Here is an 18,896-nt window from a genome sequence, read left to right on the forward strand (position 1 = left end):
TACCTCTGAGTTACCAACTGGAGGTTGATTGAACTAACTCCTAACTGACTACGTTTACATGGACAGCGGTAATCTAATTATTGACCTTATTCTGAATAAGACAATATTGTAATTAAGGTGTTTACGCGAGTTGCCTTTAGAATATTCCTTTCATGTTCCTGTTTTACATGTTATAGAACGGAAATCGATTAACGGCTATATATATATATATATATATATATATATATATATATATATATATATATATATATAATGATATTTAAAATATATTTAAAGATGGTGCTGTTAGACACAATTCTTTAAACACATCCACATGAATTTTGGTAGAGACACCAGTCGCTATAAAATGTTACTTCCTGTATGGCAGTGTTCCTGTTTGTTTTGTTTATAAATGAGATGAACCTATTATCACCTTTATTCCACCCTATCCTTTTTTGTTGATTTGATTAAGGAAAGGATTAAAAGCAATTAGAACTAATTAGCAGTGTTTACATGCAGCCTACTAATCTATTAAAAATCCAACTGATGGTTCACACACCTCAATCAGAATAGAGTAACGCGATTTAGGGCAATTTGAATTAAATTTCTATCTGACTGAATGTGGTAATCATTTAAATAATCTGTTAAATAGAAGAACAATGGCCACATAAACCTTATTGTGTTTGTGATTGCTCTCACTCTCACTCTCTCATGGCCCTCAAGCTTCCTCTTCAACCCCATTTTTTTATTTATTATTTTTTTTGCTACACTGCTTCAAGGAGTGTGTTTTGTTGGATGGCTCTGTGTGTGTGTGTGTGTGTGTGTGTGTGTGTGTGTGTAAACCAAAGCTCGAGTTCTGGCTGTAACTGAGATAGACCGACTGATCCTTGAGAGTGAAGCACCACTGGCTGTGACTCACACAAATATCCCAGCTTATAGTATCTGTCTATCATGACAGTCCACTCTTCTATACACACACACACACACAGAATACACACTCACGTTATACACAGACAGACTTACACACAGTGTGTCAAGCTTCACCTCACCACCATGAAACATGTCTCACATGACTCACATGTCTTACATCTCATGTTACATTTAAACATCTAGGTATTTGTTTATGTTTATAGGTTGCAGTGTGTGTGAGAGTGTGTGTATGTATATGTATGTGTGTATATATATAATATAGGTTAAAATGTTGGACGTTGGTCGCTCTGGACAAGGGCGTCTGCAAAATGCCATAAATTTAAATATCAAATGCATTGATTAAGATGTTGGCTTTATATTCAGCTCTTTAAAGCTGAACATTATGTGCTCTTCAACAGTGTCTCTGAACATTTTCATCCATCAGTGTGTGTATTAATGCAGCTTGTTGCCTTCAGGGTGAGCCTCTATCTGGCCTTTCAGAGAGAATTTTAAATTAAACCGCAACAATGGGTTATAAAGTGAACACTTTGGCTGGTGGTTTTGGCATTGCTGTGGAATAGCTTTGTTCAAGAGTGCTGTGAACAGCAGGAAATTAATGATAGCCAAAAGGACTGACAAACAAAAGTCTAAAATTAGGTTCAAAATAAGGTTCACCTAGTTTGTGAAGTTGAAACAGATTTTTTCAAGATAACATACTTGTTAAATTCCCATTTTTGTATGATCGCTCATTCTGAATAAGACGATATCGTGATTAAGGACTTTACGTTGCTTTTAGAGTATTCCTTTCATGTTCCTGTTTTACATGTTATAGAACGTAGATTGGTTAACGGCACACGTCATTACGTCCCCACCCAACACCGTCCGTTGTCTCAACATACGGTTCGTCTTCGTTATGGTACCATATAGACTTCTGGATGTTTCATTTTTGCTTCAAGCTTCAAGTGCAGTTAATTATCTGTCATGCTATTCGTGCAAATGGACGACTTCTTGAAGCCATGGGCTGCGTCCGAAACCGCATACTTACCGGCTATATAGTATGTAGAAATACATTTATTTCACCTACTATGTAGTAGCTAAGTACTTTCGGCGGTTTCAGACGGAGCCATGCTCTCTTGTTTGCTGCCAAACGGTTGAGCACTGCAGTGTGTGTACATGTCCTGTCACAAAATGCGGTGAAAACTCCCAAACGACGTTAATAGTGTTATTAAGGTGTGTACATGTCTATCAGTGCGTTTACATGGACAACAATAATCCGATTAAATGTCTATAATGCACTTCGTTAATGCGACTAAAACAGGAATACTCCACATGTCTTAGTTTGATTTGTGTTTACTTCAAGTATGACTTTAAGATTAAGGTAATCAATAATTGCTGTTTACATGGTAGTTTCTTAGAGTATTGTCTTAATCGGGTTAATATCGGATTATTGTTATCCATGTAAATGTACACTGTACACTAGAACTGTCTGGTTTTTACTAGAACCTCATCTATTTCAGGAAAAGTCGCAAGTGCCAAAATTTATTGGATTCTCTTGAACAAGACATTATGTGAGGAATAACACACAACATTCTGTAAAATATGCACGCACGACACCCAAGCATAGTGCCGTTTCCCTGGAGTGTGTCTTTCCATTTATATCTCAGGGATTTGGTAACAATTACAATACTTAATTTTTAAATAAATGGCCCATCACACATTTGAATGATTTTATAGTTACATTTTGTCATTTTACCAAGAACCAGACTCCTCTGTCCTGAACACTTTCCTGAGCTGGGAACCTTTGAATGCTTACATCAGTGATTTATATGTTTTATTTAAACAACAATACATTTTTAAAATCCATATATTATTAGTCTTAGATTATGTGGGGCGTCTGTCATACAAGTCTGTTCGTATGAGCTGTTACTATAGAAACAATAACATTAGAACGAGTGCTTTAATATAAATCTATCATTCATGTTACAGCCAGAACTACTGTCCGAGTTGTGCTGTTGTATGAAAATAATGCACACCTTCTGACCATTCAGATTCAAGCAACAGTATAATATTTGTTACTTAATATCATATCTGATCGATCAGCTCTAATGGCAGTCCTGGCTGTAATTCAAAACACAGGTTTATATTAATGCGCTGATTGTAATGCATATCGTTTCTATAGTAGCAGCTCATTCACAGGGGGTTTATTCACATAATCTAATGCTATAACTATCAGATGTATTTATTTTCTTTTTTAAGAAAAGAGCACACTGAAGGAAAATGTATAATTGTTGAAATAACATTTTCTGTTATGAGACATTTTTTTTTTTACATTTATAGAAGGAGTCTCTAGTGTCTATTCTCCAGTTTTCTGCCATGAAAGAGGAGATCTGCGTATCCCACGACTGTTTATAGCTGCCATAACTTTTGTGATTCAGGAACTAGCTTGTCTTGTTGATGTTCCTCAACGTTACTTGCAACTATAAACAGTGAAAAAGGTGCAACATGACATAATTGAATAATTGTTGTAGTATTTAAGAAATAAAACACTTCAGAACACTCTGTTATAGGAAAATAATCAACGTTGGGGTCACAAGAGAAACTCTGCTTCATGTTGGGCTGTAGCACACAACCCAGGCATGGATTATGCTCCTGTAACAGAACTCCCCACTGAGTGTCATTTCTTACTTCATTCGGAGTAGCTTTAGTGGTCCAAGTGATTCCCATAATGCATTGCGGGTGATGGTTTCAACATTGGTTTACAAGTCTTACATTCGAATTATTGTGTAATGCTTTAAAGCACAGTGGTCTAGACCTGCAGATGTACTTTATTAATCCCAAAAAATAAACCAACCTGTTGTTAGCATTCTTGTCTTAGCTGTAGATGAGTGATCCCCAACCCTGTTCCTGGAGATCTACCTTCCTGAAGATTTTAGCTCCAGCCATTATCGTGCCCACAGGACCATCTCATCATTGCCTTAAGATGTTCTTGTTGGCTGTGGCTCAGGTGGTAGAGCGGGTTGTCCACTAATCGTAGGGTTGGCGGTTCGATTCCCGGCCCACATGACTCCACATGCTGAAGTGTCCTTGGGCAAGACACTGAACCCCAAGTTGCTCCCGATGGCAAGTTAGCGCCTTGCATGGCAGCTCTGCTACCATTGGTGTGTGAGTGTGTGTGTGTGAATGGGTGAATGAGAGACAGTGTAAAGCGCTTTGGATAAAAGCGCTATATAAGTGTGCCATTTACCATTTAACTAAAACAGGTGTGTTCGATTTTTGGTTGGAGATGAAACCTACAGGAAGGTAGATCTCAAGGAAGGGTGTTACATGTAGCTGGTGGTTGTATTAGCATAGTGTCTTTGTGCTCTTACAAACTGCTACATAGACAATTAGCAAGCCATCTATTAGATCGCTGAGCAGTAGGCTGTTATGGTGTAAGGGCACTCATTTCTTAGTGACTATGTGCTACCCCTTTTACATTTTCTTGATGACCCAGTCTTGTTAAAATGAATTCTAATAAGAAGTCCTCTCTCAGAAACTACCCTAATATTTCTTACCTCATCCTGAACAATGAAGTTTGACTCATTCATTTTCATGTCTGATTAAACTGCGAAATGCTAAGAGCCCCAGTGTTCTCGGGTGCCGGTTAACAGCATATCTGCCCCGCTAATCAAATCACTCGTTTAAGTGGTCTAAAAGAAGAGCAGCTGTCTCATTGTAAAGGAACTGTATATACATTTTAGATGGGCAGATTGGGCTTGATGAGAAGATGTTCAGATTAGTAGCAAGACAGACATTATAGGTCTAGGACTTGAGTAAATTCTGTGCTGCTAAGCTGAATAGCTGACAGTGTAGAGTCTTAATGTGCAACCGTCCAAAAAGCAGACACTGGCTTTCACCTACCGTGAATGAATACCCTACCTTACTAATGAAAACAATCATTAGGAGATGGTAGATTGTTCATTCAGGCTAGTTAAAAGCCTGATAAACAACCAGCTATTAGGAAAACCTATACATTTAAATTTCCTGTGAAACTCTCTCCACTAGCAGTGGTGCTGTTCTGATTAAACTGTTGGTGGCTCACTTGACCTCGTGATTACATAATGTACTTTTTCCTGTTTCAAGATTATTATTATTATTATTATTTTTTTTTTTTACAATTTTGTTTCCAGCCAAAATAGAAAAATCATGATTATACTCAAAACTAAAAACCAGAAATGTGTGATGCTTTGGGGAGCGCATTTTTGGTTTTAGTATTTTGGGTTCATTTGCTATTTGGTTTGGTTTAGTTTCACACCATACGTAATTTTGAATTTAAATAATTATTTATATATCATTTATTTACCCTCTCTGGTCTGATTAATGGCAAAGCACATTAACTACTAATCAGGAGTGCCTTGCACCTCCAGGGTTGGGGGTTCAAATTCCGCCTACACCCTGTGTGTGCAGAGTTTGCATGTTCTTCCTGTGCTTTGGAGGTTTCCTCCGGGTACTCCGGTTTCCTCCCTCAGTCCAAAGACATGTATTGTAGGCTGATTGGCATTTCCCAATTGTCCGTAGTGTGTGAATGTGTGCGCGATTGTGCCCTACGATTGGTTGGCACCCCATCCAGGGTGTCCCCTGCCTTGTGCCCCGAGTTCCCTGGGATAGGCTTCAGGCTCCCCCATGACCCTGTGTAAGATAATCGGTATGGAAGATGGATGGATGTACTGCATCCTGTGTTTTATTTATTTGTTTGTTTGTTTGTTTGTTTGTTTGTTTGTTTATTTATTCCTGTTTTTGTATATATTGGTCCAATATCCAGAACATGTGCAATTTCTGCAGTATTACAGCTCTGTCCTTTGGTTTACAGCGTCTACAAAATCTACAAAAACCCCAAAGACATGCACTGTTTGGCTGGTTTTACTGGGCTGATTCAGAGTGGAATTGCCTTTTCACTACTATTGAAAAGACCCTTTTATTCAGACTGTCTCCACACCCATGTGCGATTGTTGTGTTTCGCACCTGCCAAACATACCAAAGTTCCATCAATTCCCCTTTTATTGAAACTCTTCTTTTTTTTGGTTTGTTTGTGCGTATCCAGCAGATGCTCTGCAGAGACCTCGGCTGTTGCCGGCATTCTCATGTGCACTGGAGAGGGTGTGTGTGTGCCTCGCTCCCTCCATACAGGCCTTCGAGGCAGACTTGCTCGAGAGGCTGAACAATGAGCGCAACAACACGGTAACACACCCATCACCATAATCTCATAATGCACTCCAAGGGTATTTTATCTGCTCATATGGGTCACTTTGCATGCTACAAAAGAAATGAAGATGATTTTATTTCTGGAAACCAATAGAAATGATCTGCTAGTAAAACAATAGAATTTGTGTTGAGGATGCAAACACGATGTGCTACTATGTAAATCGTTGTTCTACAATGATAATCATACAGATACTGAGTCATAGGTGCATTTAACTTGCTTGTTATATGGTATTACATTACTTTAGCTACTACTTTACCTTTTAGCCTAGTCGGTTAGGGCAACCAAAACATGAGACTGGGCAGCACACTGGAGCTTTTACTTGCTTGATGGGCTAGCTAATAGATTTTTGATTTCCCAAGCCCTGAATTAGACCATCTCTTTCTATACACAATTTATACTGTATTTTCTATACTGTTAATTAGTAGAAGCAGATATTTACCAGATATTGGATGGTGAATGATAACTCATTGACCCAGGAGTGTCATGTTGCCATTTTCTGTGACAATTTGATACATATTTGATTCAGGAACGTTACTAATATGTATGGTGGTCTGAGGCTACGTCCACGTTAATCCAGATAGATCCGGATAGTTTTAAAACGCTCTCCGTCTACACTGGCATTTTCGAACGTTTTCCAAAAATTGCTCGTCCACACATCAGATACGTGTGAAATCGCTCACTTCCCTATACTGTGCGTGTGTAAAAATGTAAGAAGCATTGGTATCAGGCTTACAAGCTTTACTTACGTCTCTTTGACTTGACGCGGCAATGTCAAGGAAAAGCACCATGTTATTTTTTTTTTATTATTATTTATTATTTTTTTTAAAAGGTTATACAAAGTGACATTAATCTTTTAACAAAACTATCAAACTGTAGAGATTACAAATGGATTAATTGTTGATGATGTAAGCACTAGTATACAAACAAACAGTGATCAGTGGAACGATAATGCTGGTCAGTGTACGTAATTATTTATGTTGTTTTTTTTTTTTAATTATTATTTATATATTTTAGTTACTACATATTAAATGAAATGAAAATTTAATTAATAATTGCTTTTGGATATCGGAATCGTAACTTTAGTTCTATAAGTTTACTTCCGGTTGAGATTCATGTGAAATTGTTGCGACCCTTTCATGATTCAGGATTCATTTTGATCCATGGATGTTCCTAATATGCCTTCGTCGTCCTCTTGTAACGATGAGCATGATATTGCCTCGGTTATACGTTATCGTTTTCAGTTATTAGTAACAATACATTTTTGATTTATGAGATTTGGTGAGCATGAGCATGCCTTACTCATATTTCACACACTTCTCTAACTCGGTTCTCATAATCACCATCCACTCACAAATTCTCTGGACAGATGTAATGATCTAACGTGGGCTAAACCAGCCAAGCCGTCATTGCTGTGTGTGTGTGTGTGTGTGTGTGTGTGTGTGTGTGTTTGTGTGTATGTATGTTGCTGTCTCATTGTTCACTGCTTTCTCACTCAGTGTTAGTGCTGTCATTATCACACCCACGTGGGGAACAGTCTGTATGTCTTATATTGAATACAACGCAGCATTATCATTACTCACTCTGCACTGGGCCCCGTCGTCACAAAGTTCTCATAAAGAGTAATTACAGAGGCACATTTGTTCGTTCTGTCGTTCGGGAGGTGAGAGGAGCTGCACCGAGCGCTGATGCATTTACACGCTTGCACTTATTCACTCATTTGAGACGGGGAGAGAGAGAGAGGGCGGGAAAGAGGACGGATGGATGAAAGTGAGAATCGATATCACTGTCACGATAAAGCTCTCATTCCTTCTCTCACTCTCATGTGCATGTGGGTGTGTCTGCATCAGCTAGCTTGCACATCAGAAGGTGTGTACCTATGTGTAGTGCTTTTCATTTAACTCTCTCTCTCTCTCTCTCTCTCTCTCCCTCTCTTTCTCTCTCTCTCACACACACACACACACACACACACACACACGCACACACATACAGAGATGCACTGTCTCAGTTTAAGTTAGACTGTTCATACCACTACGTTACATGCAGCATTCCTTTTTCGATTCACTACCAATCAATAATATCTGAGTATTGTAAATGGAATTGAAAATGAGTACCATCCCGTACTCAGTTAATTCTGACACAGGTATGTTGGCTGTGGTCTTCTTGATAATTTATGTCCGGTGTTCATGTGCATGATCCATGTGTCAGTCAACATTACAGGCTTTGACGGTATTAACATCAGAGGATTAGATAAGAAAATATGTGAAATTTGATCTGATGATAGAGTTACAGACCTGAATCTGCCCTGATACAATACTCAGTATTAGATTGGTACTTAACTAAATATTGCATCATCATCATCATCATCATCATAATCATCATCATCAAAGCCGCAAGCAACATTTGCAGGGGCCAAGCACCTAGACCCGGTGAGCCGCACGTTCACGGATGCGCTACAATTGTTGACTAAGCAATCACAGGAAGGCGTGCCATACCGTTAAGCAAAAGGATTTATAGAGTGATTTGTAGTTTCACTCATGATGTGCTAATAATAATAATGTTGATAATAATAATAATAATACCCATTATGCAGAGGGGTCACGGTGCCTTAGTTATTAGCAAGTTTGGCTCGCACCTCTGGTGTTGGGGGTTCAAATCCCTCCTCTGCCCTTTGTACACGGAGTTTCTTCTGCTTTGGGGGGGGTTTCCTCTGGACATGCATTGTAGGCTGATTGGCATTTTCAGATTGTCCATGCTGTGTGAATGTGTGTGCGATTGTGCCCTGCGATGGGTTGCCACCATGTCCAGGGAGTCCCCCGCCTTGTGAGTTCCCTGGGATGGGCTCCAGGCTCCCCTATGACCCTGTGTAAAATAAGCAATACAGAAAATGGATGGATGGATGGACGTTATGCAGAAACAGGGATCAAATTTTTATTGTGGATGATCAGATCAGATGAGACATATTCAAGCCATTTTTAAACTCCAATTTAAACCACAATTTGCCAGTTCCTAACCATTATCTCCATCCTATCATGCGACAGCTACCAACCAAGAAGAATGAAATCTAACATGTGCTACCTCCAAGACATGTGAAGCCAGCCCCCACACCTTTTTGAACTGCTGCTCATGCAACATCACACACTCAGAGGAAAGTGCTATCCGCCCTCTTCCGCATACAGTACATGAGCTCACAGACGCCCACGACTGGTTAGTGTCACTTGGCAGTTGAGAGAATAACTCTCCTCCCACCCAGACAGCACAGCCAGTTTCGCTCTCGTGGACTCCCGGCCACGGATGACTGTGGCATAGTTGAGATTCAAGCTCAGTTATTCCGATGATGAGGGTGAACGCAGAGAGAGTTCAGAGAGTTGCCTTGGTAACTAAGAGGATGTCAGGATCAGATATCAGCAGATAATAAAAGTGTTGGTATCTCTGTTTTTGTGTGTCTCTATCAAAATTGGGGAAAATGGGATGGATGCATATGTAATGAAAAGAATATAATATAGAAGTATTATAGATGTCCCTCTCTCTATCATTTTCTCTCTCTCTCTCTCTCACCCTCACTCTCTCTGTCTTTCTTTTTTATTTTCTCTCGATCACACTTGTCTCTGCATGCACACAAGCATGCACATAATCCCAGTGGGTAAAGCCCCATGAACATCACTGTGATTAGCAGTGTTAAAGTGAGTTTCACCAGCTGTTGTGTGTGTGTGTGTGTGTGTGTGTGTGTGTGTGTGTGTGTGTGTGTGTGTGTGTGTGTGTGTGCACATGCATGCTGGTGTTCTATTCCACACCAGTTTAATTGTGCTGTTCTTTCCATCTCCCCCGTGTCCACAGTCTGTCCACATCATCACTATCAGACCAGCACTAAACCTGTTAGCAGATAAGCCTGTTCTCACAGCACATTGCTAATGCATGATGGGAAACAACCTGCTGCAAGTGGTAGCAGGGGACCAAATCTACACATCAGTAGTTTTTGAGCAATTTCCAGTCATATGTGTTTTATAGAATTTCTCAGTAGGACATCATGGTCCAGAAAATGTGGTTCAGATGTGTTTTTGATGGCTACTTTGGATGCTGTGATGTGGGGTTCCCCCCCCCTTCTAATCAAGTAATTAACTCAGGCCTGGAGAAAGGCCATCAACACCAACTGCAGAAAATTCATTTGTCTGTTGTAGTTTGGACATTTCTAATCTTTGAGTATCAATATTCCATTAGCATCTTTCTCGATCACCATCTCACACATGAGCATTCATCATTCAGAAAGTGGGTGGAAACGATGAAGAAGAAGAAATAGAAAAGAAGAACCACAACCACCACCACCACAGTAACCATCACAACAACAGCAACCACCACAACAATAGCAACAGCAACCACCACAACAGCAACCACCAGCACCACAACAACAGTGACCACCAGCATCACAACAACAGCAACCACCACCACCACCACAACAGTAACCACCACAACAGTCACAACCATCACCACCACAACAGTAACCACCACAACAGTAACCACCATCACCACCACGACAGCAACCACCACCACAACATTAACCACCACCACAAATAAATGTTAAATGTGATAAATAAATAAAGTGTTAAATAAACATCTCCTTACAGAGAAAAATTCACCATAGCAACTATTATACATTTTTATACAGCTTTGTTAAATAATGTGCTTTAATATGTTTATTATTAGGATTGGTTTCGGAGTTAGTTGTTACTATAGAAACAACAGCATATTAATAAAGAGCACATTACTACAAGCCTGTTTTAGGAACACGTTTTGACCAATCAGAATCGAGAATTCAACAAGGATTTAATGCTAATGTATCATTCCTGCAGCTAGCCTCTTTTGAGAATGTTCAGATCTAGAGATCTGAAGTTTGTTGTTTTTATTTTTGTCCCTCCGCCAGCTTAATGATTGCATAATAGCCTAATGGCTCAATAAATCTACATCATCAAGTAGCCACATGAGCCTCTTAGAGTATGTGAGATCTGTGAATGACACTCAGAGCCCTACAGGTGCCTCTGGTCTCTGTAAAATCCTAATGAGAGATACAGAGGCAGACAAAGGGAGTGAGATCGAGAAGGAGAGATTGATAATCAATCTTCCCTGGCGCTTGTCTTTCGCTTCTTGCCTGACGTGACCTCCGCGCCGCCACCTTTTGGAGGCGGTAATTCAGCTGTGATTGCGGTTGACGGGAGTCTCTAATTGGCCCTCATGTGGGAGGGTGACCTTTTCAAGGGGGTGACTCCTGATGCATTGTCTCTTCATCTAGCCGAGCATCTTCTCACAACGTGCTCACACACACACTTGCATTCCAAAAACAATAGCCGGGTTTTTGACTTCTGAGAAGGCGTAGTGGAAAGAGTCAAGGCAAGTTATTTTCTTTATTGAATAAAAATGAATAGATCCGGATTCCATGAAACGCACTGCTTCACAATGCTTCTTTCTCATGCCTTTTTTTTTCTTTTTTTTTTTTTTTGGTAGATTGATCGTCTCTTCCTTGTCTCCCATTCATGCTCGTCCTCATTATAAAAACTAGAGCATCCCTGTCTGCCAGAGGCTGTAGAAAACGGAGGAAACACTTTGAAGACTTTCATCCTAATTAGAGTGGGTAGCCAATTAATACTCTCTTGGAAAGAACTAGGATGTGCTCTAAAATACCAATCACTTTGTTTGCTCATTCAAATTGTCTTTCTGCTGTCTCTCTCAGCCCCTACAGCTCCTTTGAGCTGTAACATTCCACCTAGCACCCTGCTTTATTTTATCTTGTTTTCTGGCTTCTGTGGAAATAATTTACTTCTAACTTCTAACACACCATGTCACTTTTAGCACACTGAGACCTAATTTGTGTCTGCTTTGGAATAATTGTGTGCACTTAGTGGGCATGTTGTGGGAGATTTACAAAAATAACTGCATGAGTGATGTCGCATGGAAAGTTAGGTAGAACACATTAGGCAAATGATATATATATATATATATATATATATATATATATATATATATATATATATATATATATATATGTATATATATATATAATATGCATGTGGTAATTGTTCTTCATAGTCACAGCTAGCTCAAATCTCAAGAAGACTCCTGGACAAGTAAAACAGAACTGAAATCATTATATGTGGTGAGAAATGTGATGTGAATGTAAAATAAAGGTGGGCAGAAGTGATAGAAGTGTGAAGTGCGAACGTTCGGTGCATTTCTAATGCAGTGAGTCATTTTGAGAAAAAAATTCGGATTCCTTACTTTAAGACGTAATCTCGATAACCTATCTGGTTATTAAGGCTTAAATGGTATCGTTTTGTTTTCAACTTGCTGAAATGGGCTCCTGCAAATATAATACCTGCTCATCAGTGAAAGTATTTTGCACGTGTTTCGAAAAATGACTTCCAACATTAGCAAATCGCGATTGAAAGTTTTAAATTGATTCACGTAATCACTGCCCTTTACTATGTCTTTAGGTAGAAATGACCTAAATACTGAGTGGTGCAACGGTAAAGCGTTCACCCCATCATTATGAGATCACAAGTTCAAATCTGAGTGTAACCCAGAAACGCTAGCCAATTGTGTCTGAGAGCTCATGGATATGGAAGAGGGCAGTTAGTGCTTTCCTCTGAGGGTGTTACCCCCTAAAAAAAAAAAATCAACAATATGCACCACAAGGCACAGAAACTGGTAAGGACAAAGTGGCATTGTCCCTACATCTCAAATAGTTTAAACCATGTCCAATGGCCTACAGTTTTAATTGTGTACGAGATCTCTTTGTACTATTAATGAGAGTAGTGTATTCATACTGTGAAATTCACACATTTTAGGTCTGCTATTGGTATTTTAAGGTCAGGGTCTCCCACACCCAGCTGAAGTTCTGGGTTCTGATTGGCTGGAGGGAATTAGACTTCTTAAGGTAGCCATTTGAGGAACTCCAGGAACTAATGGAAGAGACCAAAGTACAGAAAACAAGAAAATCCATAAAGGCATGTGAGCACTCCACTTTTGAACAGTTTTGCACTGTGGAAGCAGGAGCAGGTAAAGTACGTGGGCAGAATCTAGTTGCAAGAAAGAATGGAAGACGTGCCAGAAACCAACACGAGCAATCTTTTTTAACAAACAAGCTATATATGCCTTGTTGAATTTCAGCACAGATTTAAACTGAGCTATGCATTTACATCGACGACTAAAATATGGTACTCCAGGACGGCAGTTGGGAACCTGTGGAATGCATTGTTCTGGAAATCTGATTACAAGTAGTCAGTCAAGGCAATAAATAGAGGTGTGAAGGGCCATCCATCTCTGCTTGTGATCAGATCATTTGCTGAATGGATCAAAATTCAGCCCAATCTCTTGGCCAACTGAAACACTTCAGCCAATAGTAGTACAATGCCGAAACCAGAGAGCACTGGCATGCACGCATACCACCATACTGCAAACAGCAATGTTAGCATTCAATTTTACATACAACATACAAGTAGATAACTATCTTCACCATTAGACACAACATGGACCATGTTCTTATCAAGTCTTCATATCAAGTCCTTATTCTGATCCTTCCTAATTATGCAAGCATGTTTTGCAGCAACCATTCAGTATTAACTTCTAATACTTGTTGTTGTTTGTTGTTTAGTTTTTTTTGTCCCCCTTAGGGGAAACTAGTTTTGCTGCAAAAGGTAACAGACATACAGACAATACATAATATATAATACAGACAATTCATAATACATAATACTAACGTTAGATTTAAATTTCATCAGATCCATTACCTTTTTCGGACCATCATTTCCATTTGAAATTGCAATGAGGTGAGTGCTTTTGAACATTGATTTATGTTTTATTCAATTCATTATTGTATTACTTTCTTCCTAAGTGCTTCAGGCGGGCCTATTTAAGATATATTTTTTTTAATAATCATAGACGTACTGGCAAAGGAACTCTTTGGCATCAGAGTTTATGGAAGTGACCCAAGCCTTTCTTCATCTTCTGCCTTCCCTAGTCCATGAATACAATCTATCTGAAGTTCAATACTGTAGTATTGTAATGTAATCGCCTATTGAACGGATGACGACGAGTCATGGTCAGTGGTAGGGCTGGTTAGTGCTCTGGTGTTATAGCTATAGCTCAGTATGTCCTCGGAAATTAGAATTGCAAGGTTGTGCCACCTTTTTAGCTTTGTGATCCGAGTCTAGAGCTTATGAATGAGCAATTGCTGCCACGGGTTGTAATGAAGCCATCGCCTCTGGATTAAAAGCAAAGCTGACAGTGTGTCACTCGGTCTAACCTTTAAATAAGAGATCGCATTCAGTTCTTTCTTGCCGACATTTCTATATTTTCAGGCGCGCAAGGGTGAAAACTGCTTCAGATCAGTGATAATCAATGCACAGTTTCATTCATTCTGCAGTGCCATTTGCTTTATTATTCATCTTTAACTTCATTCACAGTAGTGGAGAACTAAAGCATCAAAGCAGGTTAGGGTTCAAAGCAATGGCACTGAGAAGAGGATTTTCTCTCATGCACTTCCTGGCCCTGTAAAAACACACGGGATACATTTCGCTGAGAAATGACAAACCCCAGTAATGTCGTGAAAGACCCATTTTCCTTGACATCAAAGCTGTTTTGGACTAAGGCAACAATTTTCACTTTTAATGGGAACATGTTCTAAACTAAACTATACAGTACCTTGTATTGGGGTGGTATCCTCAAGGGTACATTTATATGTATGTAACTTTCACCTAGAAACATGAATATTAAATACCTTTAAAATTGATTTAAATTACATAACTGAACCTTAAGTATCACTGGTATAGCTTGAATTAGTTTTAATAGTAAAGCTTTAAAGATACACTACATTCTTGGGTGGAAAAATAAAAGGCTTTTAAGAGTTCATTGGATAATGACAGTACACAGAACCTTTCAAGCCCCTGGTAGTATGATTTCAAATGTTAGAAACAAAAAAAGCACCTCATTAAAGACTTTTATACCAGTAAGAGATTTAATAACTATATATCTCCAACTTAATTATGACTAACAGCTACTAACAGGACTTTTCTATCTGATCAGAACTCTGTGGGTGTGCATAATGAATGACGGTACTTTTTTAGTACTAGAACATTTGTAAGCATGATGCAAACAACAGTGCCTTGGCTTTTCAGTGCAAAATTTTAAGTAAAGAGTTTTTCTTACATACATTTTTACAGATCACAGTACCTCTTGACTCTGCTAATTCTCGTTCTCATTAAAAAAGAAACTAACAAACACTAGGAAATTATTCAGCATTGCCACACAAACTGTTGAACTAAATTAGTGTGTATAAAATGGTACAAATTCTAACTAGACACAGATTTTCTGAGGTGCAAAGAAAACGTGCAAGCAGGAATGAAGTCATCTTAGTGGTTGGGGAAGTCATCATTAACAGATATAGAAATACCAATTTTCAAGAAATCTGTAAAAAAAAAAAAAATCCTTCTTCTTCTTTCGTTTGCAATCTGTTGTAAATTCTTTAAGCTGTAGCTAACTTATTAAAAAATGTGTTACAAAAATGAGTTGACATGGACTTTAAAGGCTGAAGAACCTTTAAGATTTGAATTTTTTTCTAAGACTGCACATGCACCTTCCCAAATAAAGGATAGTAAAGGTACAGATGTGGCCATCGAAAATGCGCGTCAAAGGATAAAGGATCCTGCGATTTCTTGGGGAATCATGCGCAAGAAAGACGAGACCAGTAGGGGGCAGTCATGTTTCATTTGTATAAACACGGCTTGCTAGTAGATACAATAGTTCTGCCAGGACATATACTGTATACAGCATACATTCTTTTACCGACCAAACGGTGCTGTTTCTTGGGCATGATCTGCTTGTGGTTGGCCTGCGGATCTGTGAAACTCTCTCAGAACCGTTTTCAACAAGCAGCAGAGCACGTTAAGCGTTGTCGAATAGAATGTGTCGGTTAGATTTAAGAAAAAAAAATTACGTATGGTTTACATAAAAAATATTACATTTCTCATCAAAACTTATGCTTAAGCCTAATTTAAACAGGTTTCTTATGACAAGATTCAGTTATACAAAGTAGATGTTCCCATAACATAAGATGTTCCCTTAATGGTACCACCCCAGTAACAGAAGGAAATAAAAAATTAAAAACCCACAGTTTGGGACCTTTTTTTTACGGAGAGTGTTCATGTGGGGTCTGAAGTATCTTGACACATTCTCCATGACCGAACACCATTACACTTATTTGATAAAATGAACTCTTTGGGCTCCTTCCTGAATGCTTTCTCTTTTGCCATTGTTATGTGAGGGCACTTGTCTACTTTTCATCTTCATGTAATGTCTGAACTGTGGCTCAAGCAGTGGGCTGGTGGCTGTCTAGTCAGACGACCTTTGCTACAGCAGCTGGGCTAAATGACGTGTAACCCTTCGGGATGAGACATTTCACAGTGGAGAGGCTGAAACCACAAAGGGAGGATGAGCGTCATCACGACTCTGTATTCAGTCAAGACTACTTTTCTGCTCTCTTTCCTAATATTGTTAAATTTGATTCCATTCATGCCCCCCCCCCCCCCCCCGTCTGTCTCTCTCTCTCTCTCTAACTGTCTGTCTGTCTCTCTTTCTCTCTCTCTCTCTCGCTCTCTCTAACTGTCTCTCTCTCTCGCTCTCTCTCTCTCTCTCTCTCTCTCTCTCTCTCTCTCTGTCTCTCTCTCTCGCTCTCTCTCTCTCTCTCTCTCTCTCTGTCTCTCTCTTTCTCTGTATTGCTCTCATACTCCCACTCTCTCTGCTCTGTGGCTATGAAAATAGGGTATAATTTAACTGCAGGCCATTTCATTGTTCCCTTTAAGCTTCTTAGCTGTAAAATATTCATATTTTTGGGGCAGGAAACAAAAATCGTGACAGCACAAAGAGAGCACGCATGAGAGAGAAGCAGAGAACAGCAGCTGAGACGAAAGGAACAGAAATAAAAAGATGTAACAGATGTGCCAGGTTAAGCTACTGACATCAAACTTCCTTTCTATTTTTCCCCTCTCTATATCTCTCTCTAGCTCTCTAACTCCCTGTCTTTTCTGTGACTGACTCACATCGGTGTTTAGGTACGAACAATATGACCAAAGTATCATATAAAGATGCCCGAAAGCCATTTTGCGAAGTTATGCTGCTTATCGGATTGTTTAGATTTACTAACACCTTGGCTGCTAAATGCACAGCTGTGACATCCTGTTAAACCTGTGAAGTCTACAAAAAATAGTTAACAAGAAAATATAAGAAAAAATAAACTGGTGTGAATGTATACACTGAGTGTAACACAATGCCATTATCTGTATTTGGATTTAAACATGAAGGGGGTGTGGCCACTATGTATATATGTATTTTTTTAATAGACTAAATATGTTTCTACCTGCCCACAAAAAAAAAAATCCACCCCCAATTTTCTCACTAATTTACCAGTAGTCTTGTCCAATTCCCACCCACCTATCATATGACAGCTACCAACCAGGGAGGGCAAGGAATGTGAAACCAGCTGATCAGGGACTGGTATAACACTCTTGGAAGAAAAGACGCCCGTGATTGGCTAGTGTTGCTGTGATTGATGAGGGAGAGAAAGTATGCCACCCCTCCCACCCAGACAGCATTGACAATTTTGCTAACTGTGGCATAGTCGGGATTCGAGCTCACACTATCTGGATGATCGGGCGAATGCTTTTCTGTTGCGCCCCTTGGGAGCCCCAATATAAAACCAGCCTAATTTAAACCCGTCCTGACCAGTCAGTTACTAAAGATGAATGAAAGAACAGTGTAAATGCATCACTTTAAATGCACTGCTCAGATTCACCTTAATGAACTTGGTCTTTCCTTGTCCTGCAAGCTTCATGTTTGACCACTTACTGGCATGAAACTAAAAATATCCTGCTTAGATAACTTTTAATTGCGTCCCATGGGTCCCCGGTCTCGATGCATGCCTCTAGTCCCGACTAGATATCCAATAAACCTTTCTGGCAAGCTTTATTTAAAAAATGCCTGTTACATACAGTTACAAGCTACATAATATATTTACTTTTTTCCCAGAAGACAAAATAACAATTTTCAAAGATCATTCTGTTCAAAAGTTTACACCCCCCTGGGTGTGTTGCCTTCTTGAGCATCAGTGTAAATCTGCACCTTTGGTAATAGTTGTGTACGAGTCCCTCAGTTGTCCTCAGTGTGCAACGATGGATCTCAAAATCATATAGCCACTGTTGGAAAGGGGTCAAATATGCAGAAAATTCTGGAAAAGTGAAGAATGTGCAGGACCTGGAGGATTTTTCTGAAGAACAGTGTGGAGTTTAACTGATCAGGACAAACAAGGGACTCACGAACAACTATCACAAAACATAAAAACAGTCGTATTAAGAATCAAGCGTATGTAAACTTTTGAGCGGGTTCATTTGTGTAAATTCAGTTATTATTGTGTCTTGTGGATATATGCAAACATCTGTAATGTGAAATAGCTTATTCAGGGCAGTACTAAATAAAAAAAAACTACTACTTTTTTTTTAAAAAATTATTAACATCTTGCAGCTTCTGCAAGGGGTATGCAAATTTATCAGCACAACTCACAACTGTATGTAGTAGACGTGCAATAAGTTGGTATGTATTATAAAAGTGAAATGATTATCCCAATGCTCTTTTAATACTCCCATAAAAGAGTATAATAATATAATGTAGTTAAATATTAATATTATATCTTCATATTGTTTCTTGTCACCTGGTTCTGGTTTGTGTTGTT

At 39.1% G+C, this 18,896-nt stretch overlaps 1 protein-coding gene across 2 annotated transcripts in view; it reads left to right on the forward strand.

Moving 5' to 3' along the window:
• The window catches only part of nphp4 (nephronophthisis 4), a 208,992-nt gene that overhangs the window by 49,214 nt on the left and 140,882 nt on the right, over nucleotides 1-18,896 (forward strand). For both annotated transcript variants that reach the window (XM_053625420.1, XM_053625421.1), the window contains exon 6: nucleotides 5,969-6,105. In XM_053625420.1, the coding sequence (XP_053481395.1) occupies nucleotides 5,969-6,105 (137 nt within the window). The remainder of the gene's footprint in view (nucleotides 1-5,968; nucleotides 6,106-18,896) is intronic.

Source organism: Ictalurus furcatus, chromosome 5, assembly GCF_023375685.1.
Source record: "Ictalurus furcatus strain D&B chromosome 5, Billie_1.0, whole genome shotgun sequence".
NCBI classification, from domain to species: domain Eukaryota; kingdom Metazoa; phylum Chordata; class Actinopteri; order Siluriformes; family Ictaluridae; genus Ictalurus; species Ictalurus furcatus.